The 19,426-nt window shown below is 50.8% G+C and overlaps 1 protein-coding gene across 2 annotated transcripts; it reads right to left on the reverse strand.

The window, feature by feature from the left end:
- Nucleotides 1–10,407: 10,407 nt before the first annotated feature.
- Nucleotides 10,408–18,378, reverse strand: NRSN2 (neurensin 2). 2 transcript variants are annotated; one of them, NM_001194530.1, is given in 4 exon segments: nucleotides 11,471–12,065; nucleotides 15,650–15,843; nucleotides 16,119–16,246; nucleotides 18,351–18,378. In NM_001194530.1, coding segments are annotated over 2 exon segments (615 nt in total). In that variant the 5' UTR covers nucleotides 15,839–15,843; nucleotides 16,119–16,246; nucleotides 18,351–18,378; the 3' UTR covers nucleotides 11,471–11,639.
- Nucleotides 18,379–19,426: the final 1,048 nt, after the last annotated feature.

Below are 19,426 nucleotides of genomic sequence, written 5' to 3' on the forward strand. Positions count from 1 at the left end.
CGATCTCAGCTCACTGCAACCTCGGCCTGGGAGGCAGGGATTACAGGCGTGAGCCACCACGCCCTGCCTAGAAGAAGAGTTTCTAGGCACAGTCAAATATTTGTGCATTTGCACTTTTAATAGAGATCTCTGGCTCCTCCTCTATAGAGATTGTTATCAGTCTACCTCCTGCCAGCAAAGGATGTGAGTACCTGTTTCCCAGAACTACAACAGCACTGGGTGTTACCAAAATTTTTGATTCTTACCAAACTGATTTAGAAAAATGTAATCCCAGCACTCTGGGAGACTGAGGTGGGTGGATCACCCGAGGTCAGGAGTTCGAGATCAGCCTGGCCAACATGGCGAAACCCCGTCTATACTAATAAAAAAAAAATAACTGGGCATGATGGCAAACGCCTGTAATCCCAGCTACTTGGGAGGCTGAGGCAGGAGAATCGCTTGAACCTGGCAGGCGGAGGTTGCAGTGAGCCAAGATCACGCCACTGCACTCCAGCCTGGGCGACAAGAGCAAAACTCCATCTCAAAAAAATAAAAAAAGTCTTCCTGCAGCTTTCATAGGTATTTCTCTTTTTCTAGTGGATGAAACTTTCCACATTTTACAGCCATGAAGGCAGATGTGGAAGAGGAGCTGTCTCATAGTCGGCACCACCCAGGCTGCCCTGGTGGGCAACAAGTGTCCCATCTCTGAGGTGAAGCCGGGGAGGTGAGAGGAAGCAGGACATGTCCGCTGAGTGAGGGCTGTGGTGAGTGTGGAGGCCCTACGCTTCTGAGAACTGTCTTCACTCCCTCTGCTTCTCTGTCCTCGGCGCTCCCTCACTTCCCTAGAGGGGATGTCCCCTGCGGCTCTATCATCTCCCCCCATCTCCGTACCCCCACAGGCCACCCGAGTCCCCCTACACCTCCTTACTAAGCCATTTCTCTCTTTCTGCCATTTAATCTTTCTTTGGCCCAGAGCTTCTGGAAGGCTGGGGTAAGGTGACATCTGGCCCTCCTACTTGGCCCCACAAGACACTAGAGAAAAATGTTAGCGTCTTAGACTATCATGGCTGGTCCAGCCCTTAGTTGTGTGTCAGCATGCAGATGTGTGTGCACGTACATGTGCATGTGTGCCAATGTGCACACATTGTTGTGTATGGCAGGGATGCACGTCTTTGAGGCTGCCCGGAGTGAAGGACAAAATGCCTGGGTTCTGAAACCAGAACAGACCTGCGAGGTTTGCTGAGTCATCCAGGACAGACCTGCCAGGCTTGCTGAGTCATCCAGAACAGACCTGCCAGGCTTGCTGAATCATCCTCCAGCTACACTCCCTTTCTCCTAGTCCTCGAACCTACCAAGTTCTTCTGCCCCAGGGCCTTTGCCCTTGCTGCGCCATCTGCCTGGAACTTTTCCTATATCTTTCCAGGCTCTTCTTCTTCAGGTCTCAGATCAAATATCTGCTCCTCAGAGAGGCCCTCCCTGACCACTCATCAAGTATCATGCCCCATCTAATCCCTACAGTTTGTCTCTAATCCATAACTCTTCCTTATTTTATTCATAGCACTTGTCAAGGTTTGAAGTTATCCCATTTATGTATTAAATTATCTTTTTTTTTTTTTTTTTGAGACTGAGTCTCACTCTATCGCCCAGGCTGGAGTGCAGTGGCTCAATCTCCGCTCACTACAACCTCCACCTTCTAGGTTCAAGTAATTCTTGTGCCTCAGCCTCCCGAGTAGCTGGGATTACAGGTGCCCACCTCCACACCTGGCTAATTTTTGCATTTTTTCGGTAGAGACAGGGGTTTCACCATGTTGACCAGGCTGGTCTCAAACTCCTGACCTCAAGTGATCTGCCTGCCTTGGCTTCCCAAACTGTTGGGATTACAGGCGTGAGCCACTGTGCCCAGCCAAATTGTCTTTTGTCTGTCCCTTCTTCCCCATTAGAATGTAAGAACCTTGAGGGCAAAGATGCTGCATCCCCACGTCTAGCCCAGCATCTACCAGTTGTTCAGTGAACGTTTGTCAAATGCATGAAGGAATGTAAAGTGCTCAGTGCAATGCCTGACATAATAAAAAATCAAAATTGCTGGCTCTTGTTGTTATATAAATGTTAGTGACTATTATTGCTATTTATGAGGACTACATGTCACTCAGCAATTCTTAGAGCAGGTAGTTATTTGAGTCCTGTATAATGGAGTGTCACAGGAGAAACGGGGATATAAGAGTCAGTGGATACTGCTGAGGAATAGACAATATAGCTGGGAAGGCAGGAACTCAGGAAAGAAAATCATGATGTGTTGAGGTCATGATGCGTTAGGTTATTCTAACAAGACTGGGAGTGAGTATAATTACCCTGTTTTTAGATTAGAAACCGAGGCTCAGAGAGGGTGACGTGCCTAAGGTCACCCAGCATGTCTCCAAAGCACTTAGCTCAGTGTTTGTGGAAACTCAGTGGCCAATGTGTCATCTGCACATCTGTCTGGACCGCCCTGGGGCATCTCCAGCACTTGTGTGTACCTGGGCACACTCCATGCACATGGGCACAGGGCGGTGGGCTTTGGGTGTGTGAGTTTCTCACAACTCTGGGGATCCTGGTGGAGAGGTCCATGCTGAGGAGCACTAGGGTCTGGGAGGTCTTTACCCCTGGGGTCCGGGGTCTGGGCTGAGGAGGCCTTTGTCCTGTGACTGGAAGAAGAAGCTTTTGCGTGGGTGTCAGGCATGACGAGGGGCAGGCCCAGCTGGCACACAACAGGGGCAGGGTGAGGCCTGGGAGGGTGAAGAATGAGGATGCACTGTGCTAGTGGGGGCACCTGCATTGGCCAACGTCTGTCTGTGCCGGCGCACACATGTGTACACACGGACACACACAGGCACACAAGTACACACACACCTCTCTCATAGCCTCTTGCTCCCCCAGGCATGCTGACAACCCCTGCTCACACTGGCTGAGTCACTCTGCATGTCAAGGGCCCTCCCATTTCCCCAGCCTGACTGGTGTCATTCAAGCTCTTAATGTGGCAATGACTGGGCTGTGTCCATCTTGCTCACCAGACATCCACAGAGACCCATCCAGGGCCAGTACAGAGTGAGCACTCAGATTTGTGTAAAAAATAAATTCACAGCACAGCACGGTGGCTCACGCCTGTAATCTCAGCACTGCAGAGGCTGAGGTGGGCAGCCATTTGAGTTTGGGCAAACCACTTCACTTCTCTGAGCTTTATCTTTTTTAACATTTTTTTTTTTTTTTTTTTGAGACAGAGTTCCATTCTGTCACCCAGGCTGGAGTGCAATGGTGTGATCTCGGCTCACTGCAACCTCCACCTCCTGGATTCAAGTGATTCTCTTGCCTCAGCCTCCTGAGTAGCTGGGATTACAGGTGTGAGCCACCACACCCAGCTAATTTTTGTATTATTTTTAGTAGAGACAAGGTTTTACTATGTTGGCCAGGCTGGCCTCCTGACCTCAGGTGATCCGCCTGCCTCAGCCTCCCAAACTGCTGGGATTACAGGCGTGAGCCACGGCGCCTGGCTGCTTTATCTTTCCTTACCTAGAGTAGGTGCTCAGTAAATGTAGCTGCTAAAAAATTCAGGAGCAGAGTGAGTGCAAATGCAGTGCGTCAGTGTCTGCAGACCTCCTCACCATCATTTACATGCCCATTGGTGTGTACATGAATGCATGTTGGTGTGCATCCAGGCATGTAATGTGCTATTCAAGAACTTGGGTGGGTCCCTCAATTTACATTTCACTGCATGTGTCTGTGGAGTCTTCAGAGCCGATTGTTTTTCTCAACAAATGCACATCATTCCTGGTGTGGTGTTGTGGAGGATTTTCTGAGCAATTGTCATAGACAGGAATTGGTGTGTATCTGAATAGACACGTGTGTGCTTGCCTGTGTCTGTGTGGACCTGTGTGAGGGGTTATGAGTATGACCTCCAACCTGATTAGTTCATTTGTAGAATCTGTGGGGTCATTTCTGCATCCGGGGTATTCTGGACCTGGATTACTTGGGTTCAAATTTCAACTCCGCTAGCTATGCCATCTCAGACAGGATGCTTAAACACTCAGTACTGTTTGCTTTTCTGTGAACTGGAGATAATGGTAACCACCTTATGGTGGTATGAGGACTGCAAGACCTAATGTATGTGATGGACTGAGTACAGAGCCTGGCATGGACAAGCGCTTGTCTCTCACTGCCCCCGTGCCTGCCCCTGTGATAGGATATTACTTTGTTCTTCTATTACAGTGCTTACCCAGGTATATTGCCATTTGCTGTCCACAGGACTGTCCTTTCCACTAGACTGTGAGTCCCTGGAGGACAGGACCCTGCCTGAGCCCTCCATCATTATAGATTACGTATTGCCTGCTAGTTCTGAACCTCCATCTTCTCTCTTTCATATAACAGCTGGCATTTAGGGCCCATGTCTACGTGCCAGGTCCTGTGTTAAGTGCATTAAGTCTTCAAACAATCTCAAGGGATTGGTGTCCTTGTTGTTCCCATTTTGGAGACAAAAAGACCCCTGACATTCAGAGAGGTTAAGAAATTGCCCAGGTTCACACAGTGGCTTGAACACTGGCAGACAGATTCACTCTCAGCCTGCACTAGATATAAGCTGTGGGAGGAGACTGTGGGGGCAGGAATGTTGCTGAACAGAAAGAATGCCTGCCTTCTGGACTGCCCCAGCAGGCTCTCTCTCACTCCACCCCCATTAATCCCTCCCCCATCTGTATGACTGTCACTGTTTTTGGCCGGATGCAGTGGCACACGCCTGTAATCCCAGCACTTTGGGAGACCTAGGCGGGCGGATCGCCTGAGGTCAGGAGTTCGAGACTAACCATGACCAACATGGAGAAGCCCTGTGTCTACTAAAAATACAAAATTAGCCAGGGGGCATGGTGGTGCATGCCTGTAATCCCAGATACTCCGGAGGCTGAGGCAGGAGAATCGTTTGAACCTAGGAGGCGGAAATTGCGGTGAGCCAAGATTGCACATTGCACTCCAGCCTGGGTAACAAGAGTGAAACTCTGTCTTAGGAAAAAAAAAAAAAAAAAATCACTGTTTGTCTCTCTTACCCTGGGGCATCTCAGCCCCCTGCCCTGGCACAGTGTTCCCAGGGACGAGGCAGTGGCCCCAGGTCACTCCCTCTTTGGTCCAGTTGTGGGTGAGTTAGAGAGACGTCTCTGAGCTAACCTAGTCCCCTGGGTCAGTAGGGATGGGGAGGGCATGCCGGACTCAGCAGGAGGGAGGGGGCCTCCAGGGTGGTGTGGGGGTTGGTTGCTCAGAATCTTGGATAGAAGAGGGGTGAAGTAGAAGGTGGACCTCACCGGTCAGCCTCCTCTCCTTCCCAGATCTTCCCACCTCAGAGAGGAGAGGGAATGGTCCTTTCTTAGGTCCTTTTTGGGGTGTGTTAAACCAGATCCCTGTTACTCCATCTTGACCACAGTAATTTTTTTTTTTTTTTTTTTTTTTTGAGATGGTGTCTCACTCTGTTGCCCAGGCTGGAGTGCAGTGGCACAATCTCAGCTCACTGCAAGCTCTGCCTCCTGGGTTCAAGAGATTTTCCTGCCTCAGCTACTCGAGTAGCTGGAATTACAGGTGACTGCCACCATGTCCGGCTAATTTTTGCATTTTTAGTAGAGACAGGGTTTCACCATGTTGACCAGGCTGGTCTCGAACTCCTGACCTCAAGTAATCTGCCCTTCTCAGCCTCCCAAAGTGTTGGAATTACAGGCGTGAGCCACCGCGCCTGGCCAGCAATTGTTATTTTTTGCTCTCTATTTTGAAGTAACTGTAGATTTATCGAAGAGTTACATGGACAGCACAGGGGTATCCTTCAGCCATGTCTCCTTAGTCTCCTCCAACCTGAGAATGTTTCTTGTCCTTTTGTGACCTGGACACCTTTGAAGAGTGCTGGTCAGATCTTTCGTAGAATGGGTCTTCTCATGATTAGGCTGAAGTTACAGATTTGGGGAAAGAGTACCACCCAGGCGAAGTGCCCTTCTCACCACATCATTTCAGAGGCTGTGATATCAACAAGACTTTTGACTAGCGGTGCCAGCCTTCATTTGGTTAAGGAGGTGTCTGACAGATTTTTCCACTGTGAAGTCACTGTTTTTGCTTTTCCACATTCTACTCGTTAGAAGCAAGTTGCTGAGTCCAGCCCACACTCAAGAGGAGAAAAATTAAACTCCATTTCCTAGATGGCAGAGCATCAAAGAACTTGTATGCATATGTTAAAACCGCCATACTAATTAATACATATTTGGAGGTAGATACTTTGAGTCTGTGCAAATATCTTGTTTCAAGCCTGGTGGGGTAGTATGTACCTGTAGTAGCAGCTACTGGGGAGCATGAGGTGGGAGGATCCCATTGAGCCCAGGAGTTCCAGACCAGCCTGGACAATGTAGTAAGATCCTGTTTCTAGGAAAAAAACCTTGCTTCTCCTTAAAGTTTCACCCATTAATTTTACTGTTCATTGCTAGATGTTGCCTGCAGCAATTATTATTCTGGTGTTCTAATGATGATTTTCAATTTCTCTCAATCCTTCTACATTTACTAATTGGAATTCTTCTGTAAGAAGACTTGTCCTGGCCAGGTATGGTGGCTCACGCCTGTAATCCCAGCACTTTGGGAGGCCGAGGCAGGTGGATCACCTGAGGTTGGGAGTTCGAGACCAGCCTGACCAACATGGAGAAACCCCGTCTCTACTAAAAATACAAAATTAGCCAGGCATGGTGGTGCATGCCTATAATCTCAGCTACTCGAGAGGCTGAGGCAGGAGAATTGCTTGAACCCAGGAGATGGAGGTTGCAGTGAGCTGAGATCGTGCCATTGCACTCTAGCCTGGGCAACAAGAGTGAAACTCTGTCTCCAAAAAAAAAAAAAAAAAAAAAAAAAAAGAAGTGTCCTTTCCCCCCAATTTTTTTTTTTTAAACAGATATAGGGTTTTGCTTTGTTACTCAGTATGCAGGCTAAAGTGCAGTGGTGTGATCCTCCTGCCTCAGCCTCCCAAATATTAATAGCTGAGACTACAGGCATGTGCCACCATGCCCAGCTAATTTTTAATTTTTTGTAGAGATGGGGCCTTGCTATGTTGCCCTATGTTGCCCAGGCTGGTCTTGATCTCCTGGCCTGAAGTGATCCTCCTGCCTTGGCCTCCCAAAGCACTGGGATGACAGGCGTGAGCCTCTGCACTCAGCCTTACCGTATTTTATTAATTAGTCCCCTACCGTGAGCATTTATGCTGTTTCTAAATGTTTTCATTACAAATAATACTATAGTGTTCCAACATGTAGAGTTGAACCTAGAGATCCACCTGCATAAGAGGGAGAAATCAAAAGGCATGTGTATTTTCTATTTTGATATTGTCAAACTGCCTGCACCATTTATTCCCCGTGTTAGCTTCCCTTTATTTTTTTGAGACAGAGTCTCGCTCTGTCCCCCAAGCTGGAGTGCAATGGCGCGATCTCGGCCCACTGCAACCTCCACCTCCTGAGTTCAAGTGATTGTCATGCCTCAGCCTCTCGAGTAGCTGGGATTACAGGCATATGCCACCATGCCTGGGTAATTTTTGTACTTTTAGTAGAGATAGGGTTTCACCATATTGCCTAGACTGGTCTCCAACTCCTGACCTCAGGTGATCTGCCCACGTTGGCCTCCCAAAGTGCTGGGATTACAGGTGTGAGCCACTCCACCTGGCCGGCATGGTTGCATTTTTTTGTTTTTTTGAGATGGAGTTTCTCTCTTGTTGCCCAGGCTGGAGTGCAGTGGTGTGATCTCAGCTCACCACAATCTCCGCCTCCCGTGTTCAAGTGATTCTCCTGCCTCAGCCTCCTGAGTAGCTGGGATTACAGGCATGTGCCACCATGCCTGGGTAATTTTGTATTTTTAGTGGAGATGGGGTTTCTCCATGTTGGTCAGGCTGGTCTCCATGCCCGACCTCAGGTGATTCACCTGCCTCAGCCTCCCAAAGTGTTGGGATTACAGGCTTGAGCCACCGTGCCTGGCCTGGTTGCAATTCTAAATAGGCTGCTCACGGATGGCCTCACTGAGAAGGTGGTGTTTGAGCAATGACTTGAAGGAATTGCCCATGTGGTCAACTGGGGAGGAGCACCCCAGCAGAGGGAACAGCGAGGCAAAGGCCCTGAGTCAAGATCCTGGCTGGAGAGGACACAGGAACCTGGAGAGCGATGGGAATTGGGGTTACAGAGGAAGGTGCGGGGGGAGTGGAAATCAGCAAATTGTGTAAGGCCTTGGAGGCCACAGGGAGGGTTTTGGCTACTCTGAGTAAGGTGGGAGTCATGGGAAGGTTTGGAGTGGAGGAGGAACATGATCTAACTTATGTTCTAACAAGATCTGTCTGGCTGCTGTGTAGCAATTAGACGTGGGGAGTCAAGGCTTGGGGTAGGGTGGGGTCTAAACCTCAGAAGCCAGGAGACCAGGGGGAAGCTGGTACAATGATCCAGATGGGAGGCGATGGTGGCTCAGACCATAGAGTCAGCCATGGGGATGTCGAAATGTAGTTGGGTAGAAGATATATTTCCAAGGTTGAGTTGATAGCACTTGCTGATGGAATGGATTCAGGGTGTGAGGAAAGAGAGGAAGTTTTGGCTGGAGCAGCCAGAAGGATGGGGCCGCTACTCTCTAACATGTGGGCAGCATAGTAGAGGCAGGTTTGGTTGGGGAGGGGTAATAAAGAGAACAGTTTGAGATAGCTGAGTTTAAATTCAACATACAGGTGAATGCAGATGGAAACGCAAGCCTGGAGTTTAGGAAAAACTAGGTTTGAGAATAATAGCCGCCACCTCAGAGGTTGTTGTCTTGGTTAAATGAATTCCTGAATTCTGTAAGGCACTAAGAACAAGGCCCAGCCTCTGGTGAGTGCCAGAAGGGGTTAATTACTCTTCCAGGCCTGGAAAAGATCTCATGTTTGGCCTCAGCCCTCTCTCCCACACCCTGGCCCTCACATTCCTTTCAGAACTAGGGGAAGTGAGTTCTCAAGGTGGCTGAGAAATCTCCTTCCCACCCAAAGACAGGAGCTCCGCACTCAGGCAATAGGCCAATCAGGCTAAGCATTTTTTTTTTTTTGAGACAGAGTTTCACTCTGTCACCCAGGCTGGAGTGCAATGGTGTGATCTCGACTCACTGCAACCTCTGCCACCCGGGTTCAAGCGATTCTCCTGCCTCAGTCTCCCGAGTAGCTGGGATTACAGTCGTGCACCACCACGTCCAACTAATTGTAACTACTAAGAAGTAGTTACAGGGTTTTACCATTTTGGCCTGTCTGGTCTTGAACTCCTGACCTCAGATGATCCACCCACCTTGGCCTCCTAAAGTGCTGGGATTACAGGCGTGAGCCACCTCGCCTGGCCCAGCCACCACTCCCTGCCCTTGGCTGAGCATTTAAATCCACTGCAGGACTTGGGTGGAGCTGGAGGCCATGATCCTAAGTGAAGTAACTCAGGAACGGAAATCCAGATACAGTAGGTTCTCACTTATATAAGTGGAAGCTAAGCTATGAGGATGCATAGGCATACGGAGTGATATAACGAACTTTGGGGACTGAGTCCAGGGAGGTTGGGAGGGGATGAGGGATAAAAGACTGCCTATTGGGTACAGTGTACACTGCTCCGGTGATGGGTGCACTAAAATCTCAGAATCACTATGGAACTCATTCATGTAACCAAAACCCACTTGGGCCCCAAAGGCTACTGAAATAAAAAGAATTAAAAATAAAAATAAAAAGTAAATCCACCATGGGGAAGCCTTAGGCAAAGGACTCACCTCTCTGATCATCAGTTACCACATCTGTAAAATGAAGACAATAAGGCCGGGTACGGTGGCTCACCCTGTAATCCCAGCACTTTGGGAGGCTGAGGCAGGCGGATCATTTGAGGTCAGGAGTTCAAGACCAGCCTGGCCAACATGCTGAAACCCCGTCTCCACCAAAAATACAAAAATTAGCCAGGCGTGGTGGCGCGTGCCTGTAATCCCAGCTACTTGGGAGGCTGAAGCAGGAGAATCGCTTGAACCCGGGAGGTGGAGGTTGCAGTGAGCGGAGATCACTCCGCTGCATTCCAGCCTGAGCGACGGAGCGAGACATCTCAAAAATAAATAAATAAATAAATAAATAAATAAATAAATAAATAAGGCCGGGCGTGGTGGCTCACACCTGGTATCCCAGCACTTTGGGAGGCCGAGGTGGGTGGATCACGAGGTCAGGAGATTGAGACCATCCTGGCTAACACAGTGAAAACCCGTCTCTACTAAAAAAAAAAAAAAAAAAAAAAAAAAAGACCAGTTCTTTTCTCAACAGGTTATTTTGAGGAGCAAATGAGGAGAAATAATGGGTCGTGCCCAGCACACAGTAGGTGCTCCTAAGAGTCTCTCTTTCTCCTCCCCACACCCCAGTGGCCAGGGAGAAAGGAAACAAAGTCAGCATCCATCCCAGCTGTTTATTGAAAGGGAAGGTGGGATGGAAGGGGTGCAGGATGAGGAGGGGGTGTGAGGCACAAGGACAGTAGGGCGTGCCCTGGTGGGGGCGGCCTGAGGATCCCCCAGGAGGGCTTCAGGCTGGTGGAGACTGAAGGTAAGTTAGGGAGGGGAGTGGGCGAGAGCCTTGAGTACTGCTCTCCAGCCGTATCGGAGCTCCCTCTAGTGGTACAGAAGAGAGATGACGCCTCCGGCTGGCTGGTGCCTCTGAGAGGGCACATTTATTATCAGGGTCACGGCCAAGGCTTGTGGGCTTGGTTTCTAGGTAGGTGGACTTTGAGGGGCAAAGACAACCCACGATTCCTGCCCCCTATCCCCGGCTCTTAGAGACCATTTAAATCCATATCCAAAGAATATCCAGAGCCACCTGGGACCATCAGGCCTCTGGCTAGTCTTTCTGGGCCAAACCTGTCCTCCACCCTGAGGACACTCAGGGAACCAGGAAGGTGTGGGGCTGGCTCTGCCCCACCTGTAGCACAAGAGCTGGCCCAGGAGGAGGCTGAAGATGTGTTTCTAGTTCCTGCATGCTGCTTTGTTGTGTGACCTTGGACACTGTCACCTCCAGCCTCCTTCACCCACCTCACCTATCAACTGGGGCTAGTAATTGCCTATGGTGGGTGGGCTGGGGGGCTCTGATGCCAAAATGCAGGTAGAAGACACACTGTGAGAGGCATACATCTTCATACATCCTGCAGGGAAAGTCCAAGTGAGCATCTGGGACCCATTCGAGCTGAATGACCCCCACCCCTTCATCTGTGTCTATGGAGGGCAGTGCGTGTCCTCAGCCTGGCAAGAAGAGGAATCAGATCCAAAGCCCTCATGGCGGAGAGGCAGGAGCTGATGGTTTGAAAGGGCAGGGGGCTTGCCCAAGGTCATGCAGAGGAAGGAGTGGGGACGGGTTGAAGGAGATGTTTTCTGCCCCTGAGGGCCTTGGGAAGAGGGTGTGGGTAGGAAGTTTTGGGAAGACTTGAGGAAGGTTGGCATCTTGGAAGGGCTGGGGCCCCAACCTTGGGAAGGGAGCACTGGGATTTGAGCGCCAGACTTGACCTGGATTTGGGCTCTAAAAGGACCCTGCTAAAAGGGAGAAGTCGGGGAAACACTGAGAGGGGGTTGTAGTGAGAAGGGGGAAGGATCCAGGACCCACATCTGGCTCCTCCTTAGACCATGTGGGCAGCTCAGGAGTCCCTCTTGGGCTGGATAGTCTGCACAGAAGATTGCCCAAAGGGGCTGGCGGGTGGCGAGAACCATGGCTGGCCACTGGCATTGCGGAAGATGGGGGACAGCTGCTGCTCTGGCTCATCCCCGAAGACCTCCACGTGGCTGTCGGCTTCGGGGTCCAAGGGCTCTGCCTTGGTGTCCTGGCTCAGCCAGCCTGTCATGGCCCAGAAGAGGCAGACGGCGAGCAGAACTCCAGCCGCCACACAGAGCGCTGTGCCTGCCAGGCGACAGGTGCCCAGGGCCTGGTTGTAGTCGGCTGCCCGCTGATCCAACACCAGGAACTCACCCTCACCGATGCCCTCCAGCTTGGGGGGCACTGCATAGCCGGTAGTCAGAGCCGCCACACCCAGCAGCAGAAGCAGGGTCCCCGAGGACAGGCTGATCTGGGGAGAAGCAGACAGACCAGGAAGCAGGGTCAGCCCGGGGCCCCTGACCAAGGGATCTTCTTGGATCCTCACCAGACTTAAGGGTAACCACTCTATCCATCCTTAGGAGATTGGAATCACAGAGCACACTTGCTGGGGTCTAACTGAGAGGAGGCATAAACTATCATGTTCTATTTGGAATCTTGAGGCCTCTTAATTTCCTGCCCAGCTCCCACCCAGCAGTGGGTTTCTCCGGCCAACCCTGCATTTCCCTCCATCCCAGTTCATCTCCTTGTCCTTTCTACCTTCCCTGTCTCTACTGGGTTAACTCCTATGCACCATTAGATCTCATCTCAAACCTCACCTCCTCAGGGAGGAGATCCCTGGACTGAGTTGGGTCCCTTGCTTTACTCTGGGCAAACTCTGTGCCTATTCATTCTTCAATACACTTACCATTGTGCACACTTGGACATGTATTTTGGTTGCTATGTAAGTGATGTCTGCCTCTCCCGCAGTACTGAGAGCCCCATGAGAGCAGAGACTGTGCCTGTTTTGGCTCACTAGGAGTCTTCTGTGCCTAGCATGTGCTGGTACAGAGCAAAGGCTGAATAAATGTTTGCTGAAGGACTAAATAAACCACAGCTAAAAGAGTTCGTCAAGGACAGGGACTTCGTGTCTTAAATTCTGTGTTCCCAAGAGCCTAGCACAGTGCCTGGCAATAAGATGCTTAAAAATTTTAAGGCCGGGCGCGGTGGCTCAAGCCTGTAATCCCAGCACTTTGGGAGGCCGAGGCGGGTGGATCACGAGGTCAGGAGATCGAGACCATCCTGGCTAACACGGTGAAACCCCGTCTCTACTAAAAATACAAAAAACTAGCCGGGCGTGGTGGCGGGCGCCTGTAGTCCCAGCTACTCGGAGGCTGAGGCAGGAGAATGGCGTGAACCCGGGAGGCGGAGCTTGCAGTGAGCCGAGATCGCGCCACTGCACTCCAGCCTGGGCGACACAGCGAGACTCCGTCTCAAAAAAAAAAAAAAAAAAAAAAAAAAATTTTAAATACACACTAACCTTTCCTTGGAAGTCTTCCTTGATCATTTCCTGTCCTGGTGTTCTCTACAGACCTGACCTGAAGTTATCTAAGTTGGTCTCTCTGCACAGGTTGGCACCTTACCTCCTCACTAGAGTGAAGTCCTTTGAAAGCAGGAGGGACCCTCTGCCTCAGTCTCCCGAGAGTATTTAGCAAAGAGCTATGCCCATAGCAGGGACTCAGCTCATTGCCACCTCTGCACCTTGACCCATTGGTGCACCCTGGCCGACTAGTCTCCTTGGCTGTTACAGACATCAATTCTTCACATTTTTTTGCTGCCCTGGCAAGATACTCCAGTCTACCACTGGGAAACCACAGTAAGATTTAAGTGAGATGAATCTCACTTCCTACCAGTCAGCATAGTCCATCTCTTAACCATAGTAATTAGTTCAAGGCTGGCAAGTGACCCAATAAGAGCCAATGCAATGCTTGTCAGGACTTCTGGAAATGAAAAGCATTGTTTCTTATAAATGGCGTTTTAAATTTCTGGCTATCCTGAATCTTTTACCTCTCCATATAAACTATAGAGTCAGTTTGTTGATGTCCACAAAATAACTTGCTGGGGTTTTGATTGGCATTGCATTGAATCAAAGATCAGGTTGGGAAGAACTAACATCTTGACAATATTGACTATTCCAATCCATGGACATGAACTATTTCTCCATTTATTTAGTTATTTGATATCTTTTGAGTTTTGTAGTTCTTTTCATCAGATATTTTGTTAGATTTACACCTAAGTATTTCTCTCTTTTTTGGTGCTAAGGTAAATGGTAATATGTTTTTAATATCTTGCTATTTTGCTTTCTCTCTTCCTTTTTTCTCTCTTTTCTTTTCTTTTTTTTCCTTAACAGAGTCTCACTCTGTTGCCCAGGCTGGAGTGCAGTGGCACAATCATGGCTCACTGCAGCCTCTACCTCCTGGGCGCAAGCGATCCTCCTGGCTCAGCCTCTTGAGTAGTTGGCATCACAGGCCCGTGCCACCACATCCAGCTAACTTTTTATTTTTAGTAGAGATGAAGTCTCACTATGTTGCCCAGGCTGATCTTGAATTCCTGGGCTAAAGCAAACCTCCCGCCTCAGCCTCTCAAAGTGCTGGGATTATAGGTGTGAGCTAGTACCCCTGGCCATTTTTCTTTTTCTTTTTTGAGACAGAATTTCACTCTTGTTGCGCAGGCTGGAGTGCAATGGCATAAGCTCTGCTCACTGCAACCGCTGTCTCCCGGGTTCTAGTGATTCTCCTGCCTCAGCCTCCAGAGTAGCTGGGATTACAGGCGCCCATCACCACACCTAGCTAATTTTTGTATTTCTAGTACAGATGAGGTTTCACCATGTTGGCTAGGCTGGTCTCGAACTCCCGACCTCAGGTGATCCACCCGCCTTGGCCTCCCAAAGTGAGGGGATTATAGGCTATTTTCTTTTCTGAAGGAAATACCACATGACATGCTGACTTCCCTTAGATGGTGTGGAGTGAAGATCTGAGGGTCCACACAGTAGTGGCTATTTGGGGAACATGGGAGAGTCTGAAGCTAACAGGCTACCAGGGTGGGGGCACCATGAGGAGGCTGAAGACTAAGAAAACTTGCAAAGTCCGTGGTGTAAAGGGTTGAACTACTGGATCAAACTTTGCCTGAAAGTATGCAACCTTGGGTCTCTTCTAAAAAATGAGCAACATTTTCCCTTCTTCTTCTTCTTCTTCTTTTTTTTTTTTTTGAGACAGAGTCTTGCTCTGTCACCCAGCTGGAGTGCAATGGTATGATCTTGGCTCACTGCAACCTCTGCCTCCTGGGTTCAAGTGATTCTCCTGCCTCAGCTTCCAAAGTAACTGGGATTACAGGCGCATGCCACCACACCCAGCTCATTTTTTTTTCTTTCTTTTTTTTTTTTAGAGGGAGTTTTGCTCTTTCGCCCAGGCTGGAGTGCAATGGCTAGATCTCAGCTCACTGCAACTTCTGCCTTCCGGTTTCAAGAGATTCTCCTGCCTCAGCCTCCCGAGTAGCTGGGATTACAGGCACCCGCCACCATGCCAGGCTAATTTTTGTATTTTTAGTAGAGATGGGGTTTCACCAGGTTGGCCAGGCTGGTCTCGAACTCGTGACCTCGAGATCCGCCAGCCTCAGCCTCCCAAAGTGCTGGGATTACAGGCGTGAGCTACTGCACCCAGCCCATTTTTGTATTTTTAGTAGAGACAGGGTTTTGCTATGTTGACAGGGCTGCTGTTGAACTCTAGACCTCAGGTGATCTGCCCACCTCAGCCTCCCAAAGTACTGAGATTACAGGCATGAGCCACTGCACCTGTAATTATTTACATACAATAAGTATGTAAATAATTTGCATGTAAATACAAATACAATGAAGGCTCCCTTCATTATTTAAACCCATTTGAATTGGATTTTCTGTTGCTTAAATGTGCAAGACTCCTAACTACTACGCTATCTCTTCTTTTTTCTTTGGGCCTCAAATTCAGACTCATTTCCTCCATCAAGGCAGAGGAATCACAGGAGTTGCTCATCTGGCCTTACCTTCCAACACAGTGAGGGCCAGGGCCGGCGGGAGCACAGGACCAGAGGTCCCTCAGGGTCATCGCTGAGAGCAGTGCCTGCACAGTCCTCATAGAAGAGGTGCAGGTAGGAGCGGACCCCATACCACTTGCCATCCTCCACGTTGGGGCCGCGGCTACAGCTGCAGGAACGATTGCAGCTCGGCATCATGGATCCTTGTGGAGCAGGTAAGGTGCAGCTGACGGAGGGAGGGATTAGTGGGAGCTGCTCATGGTGACCTTCATAAGCCCCCCAAATCTTTATGCCCCACCCGCTTCTCCTCCCACTTGAGACACCCTACACTCATAGCACAGTCTGGCCTTTTGGAATCCCAGCCTGTCCTTCCCGAAGCACAACGCGAATGAGCCAATGCACTGAAGGGCTTAGCCCAGTGCCTGGCAACTGGAGGTGTCAATAAATGTACATGTTTACCCTGGAGGCCACCCAGTACCTGGGACTGTGGGCTCTGGAGCCTAACCACTTGGACTGGAGTCGTGGACACACTGCTTCCTGGATGTGTGACCTTAGACAAGTGCTTCCACCTTTCTGAGTCTCAGTTTCCTCATCTGTAAAACAGACCTAATAATCATACTTGTTTCATACAGTTATTGTGTCTGATGCTGAGAAATGGTAGCTGTTGTGATTAGTACTGTACTTTTTTTGTTATTACTTCCATCTTGAAATTTTTAGGCTCCACCTCTGGAGTGAGAGCGCCTCATCCTCCACTCTCCTTCAGACCCCCTTCTGGGGGGTAGTTGTCATGGCTGACACTTGGGCTGGAGTTCCCAAGCTTCAAGGCTATAAAATGTCCTCCCCAAGACTTCCCCGGAAAGCCTCCAGATTCCAATGAATTTTGACTCCCTAGGAAGTGAAAGTCAAGGGCCCTCAGGATTAGAGGCTCTTAGGCTTAAGGGCTGTTAGATTTCCAGAGAAATCTATCAAATAACCCCCTCCCCTCTTTTTTCCACAAAAGTAGACACAGATCTTGGGAATGGAAGGTACTTGTGTATCCATATACAGGTTTGGCCCAAACCAAAGCCAGGAGGCGCTGGGGGAGGACTGGGCTTCTACCCCAGTCTCCATAATGGCCCTCAGCCTTAATTAGCAGCATCCTACAAAATGAAACAATGTGCTTGTTTCAAAGGGTAAAATAAAGGTCCTGACAGTCCCTCTCACTTCCAATCAGATGTAGTCCTCAAATCCCTGCATAGAGAAACTCACCGAAACAGCACAGAGAAACACACAGACATGCTCACAAAGCACACAGAGACATAACCAGATAGGTACGACATACACACACACACACACACACACACACACACCCCACACACACACACGGTTGGAGGTTCTGCTTGGAGTCACACGGCACACAAGATTGCTGTCAAGAAAGCCTGTCCATAAATAGTGGCTTTACACCCTCCTCACTTACAATTCAGGAAAAGAAGAGCGGGGAAGAAAAGGAGGAAAAACAACAACAACAACAGCCATGACAGAGAAAGGGAAAAGGCAGACACTAAAAGCGACAGACCCTCGGAGGAGGAGGGCGAGAGGTCTGGAGAGGAGGGCTCACCGGAGGAGGTGGGCGGGGCGGGCTGTGAGGAGGGGTGCGGCCAGCGCTGATCCCGCCCCGGCGAGGCGCTGGGGAGGTCCGGGTGGGGAGAATAAATGGGGCCCGGGGGACGGTAGGAGCCTCAGTGCGGAGACCATTATTAAAGACCGCAGGTGAGGAGGTGTGGAGGGGGCTTCGGGACTGTTGGCCTGGGTCGACTCCTCCCCTCCAATTCACCGCTTCCCCTACTCCAAATAGATGTAATCACTCAGTCCTGCTGGTACTGGAGAAGGAAGGTGACCTTGACGGTGCCTCCCCCTCGGCCTGGCCCCTCCCCCTCGCGTTTTAGGGTTGCAGGGAGTAGGTCTAGCTGGCAGGGGGCGGGGCGCAGGTAACCGGGACGAGGGTTGCCATGGGAACAGCTAGGGAGGTGTCCCTAGCCGGGAGCCAGGAGGAGCTTGGTGGGAAGGGAGCGGGAAGAGGAGGGGGCTGCGTTGTCCGACTTGGGGAGACTGCGGCGGAGGGAGGAGGCGAGGGGTGGGAGGCCTAGGCAAAGGTGACAGGAGCCAGGGGCCGAAGATGGATGGAATCTGTTGCCTCAGCACGGCCTCATTCAGTTCTCCTTCCCAGACCCTCAGACTCGCCCACTACAGCGTCCAGCGCTGCCCAGGCGGGGGAGAAGGGCGTCCTCCAGAAGGGGGAGGAGTGGGGGGTGTTGGTCGGGGAAATCAGGCCATTTCCCCCCTCCCCTTCTCCACCTGCACCCGCACCACTCTTTCTGACAGGACCATCGATCCCCTGGTCCACACTAACTGCGTCCTTTTCCCTAGAGAGAAACTGAGGCAGAGACGGGTAGGAATGGGTTTTTGGTTTGAAGTGTTGGCGGGGGTGGGGTGTGTCCTTTCAAGTCTCTGCCCAGCCTATCAACCCTGAGGTGTCGAGGGGCGATGGAGCTGGTGCTACCTCTGCCCCCTGCTACTTCCCTGGGACCCCCACCTCCCAAACCCGAGGCTCAGGCGCAGCGGTCCTGTCCCAGGCGGGACACAGCCTGGGCTGAGGATGCAGGCAGAGCGCGGGGATTCTCCAGGGGATGGGGCTGGGGTCTGGCCGCGCGTGGAGCAGGGCTAAGCTCACCTCTCTGCTTGCAGTCTCCGCCGAGCAAGCGGGAGCCGGAGCGGGAGCCTAGCAAAAGCGGGTTCGGTTCGCGCCTGCGCCGCAGTTCGGGGCGGGGGTGACATGGGGGCGGGGGAGGGGGGCGCCGGCCCGTCTCAGGGACTGGTTCTGCAGATAGCGGCCCGCTGCAGCTCCCCCAGCTCCTGTCCCCTTCCAGAGTTCCCTTCTCGCTCTGACACCCCAGGTCCCTCACAGAGACCCCTCGGACTCCCTGGGTCCCAACCCCTCATGCAGTCCCTCAAACTCCTTACCGAAGCTCCCATTACTCCCGCAGTTCACCACCCCTCTCATGGAAGACCCATCCCCTCACTGAGCCTTCATCTCCTCGCTGTACCGTCAGTCCCTTCTCTAGGTCTCTATCCACTTTATGGAGCCCCCACCCCAGTATATAAACCGGCATCTCCTCGCTGAGCCCCGCCCTCTTCACAGGTTCCCATCTCTCTCTGGGCTCCTACCGGGAAGTCCCCTCCCACTTGCCTTGGGAGCCCCTAATCTCTCTGAAGTCCTCACTTCTCACTCAGTCCCCATCCTCTTTTCGTCCTCTTTTCCTGTTTGAGTCACTACCCCTCCCTGGTACAGGATCAGCCCTTGTACCTTGAGAAGGGAGTTTGGGTGGAGGACTAGGGGCTAGCCCCAGTTCTGCCCTGGGCAATGTGTGCCCACTGCCCATCTCCCTGGAGAGCCAGCCTGTGCCAGTCAGTTGCATCTACTTCACGCCCTGTCATGAGCTGTCAGCCTTGGTTTTGTCCCACATTTGCTGTGTGATCTTGGCAAAGTCATTGTGCCCCTCCAACCATCATCAGGCACCCTTGCACAAACATGCCTTCGTGTCTTGAGCATCCATTCTGTTTCTCCTTGTGCTAGGGGCTGGGGACACACAGATGAATGAGCTCTGCAAGATAGGGCCACATCTTCCTTTTTAGCTTTTTTTTTTTCTTTAAAAAAATTTTTGTTTAAATCTGTTGCCCAGGCTGGAGTGCAGTGGCATGATCACAGCTCACTGCAGCCTTGATATCCCAAGGCTCAGGTCATCCTCC

This window comes from Macaca mulatta, chromosome 10 (genome assembly GCF_049350105.2).
Source record: "Macaca mulatta isolate MMU2019108-1 chromosome 10, T2T-MMU8v2.0, whole genome shotgun sequence".
Lineage (NCBI taxonomy): Eukaryota > Metazoa > Chordata > Mammalia > Primates > Cercopithecidae > Macaca > Macaca mulatta.

Coding starts and splice junctions, on each gene's coding strand:
- NRSN2 (XM_077948770.1), bottom strand. CDS start 15,838: ATGATGCCGAGCTGCAATCGTTCCTGCAGCTGTAGCCGCGGCCCCAAC. Junction 12,066..15,649: donor GGCCCTCACTGTGTTGGAAG/GTAAGGCCAGAT, acceptor GCTTCTCCCCAG/ATCAGCCTGTCCTCGGGGAC.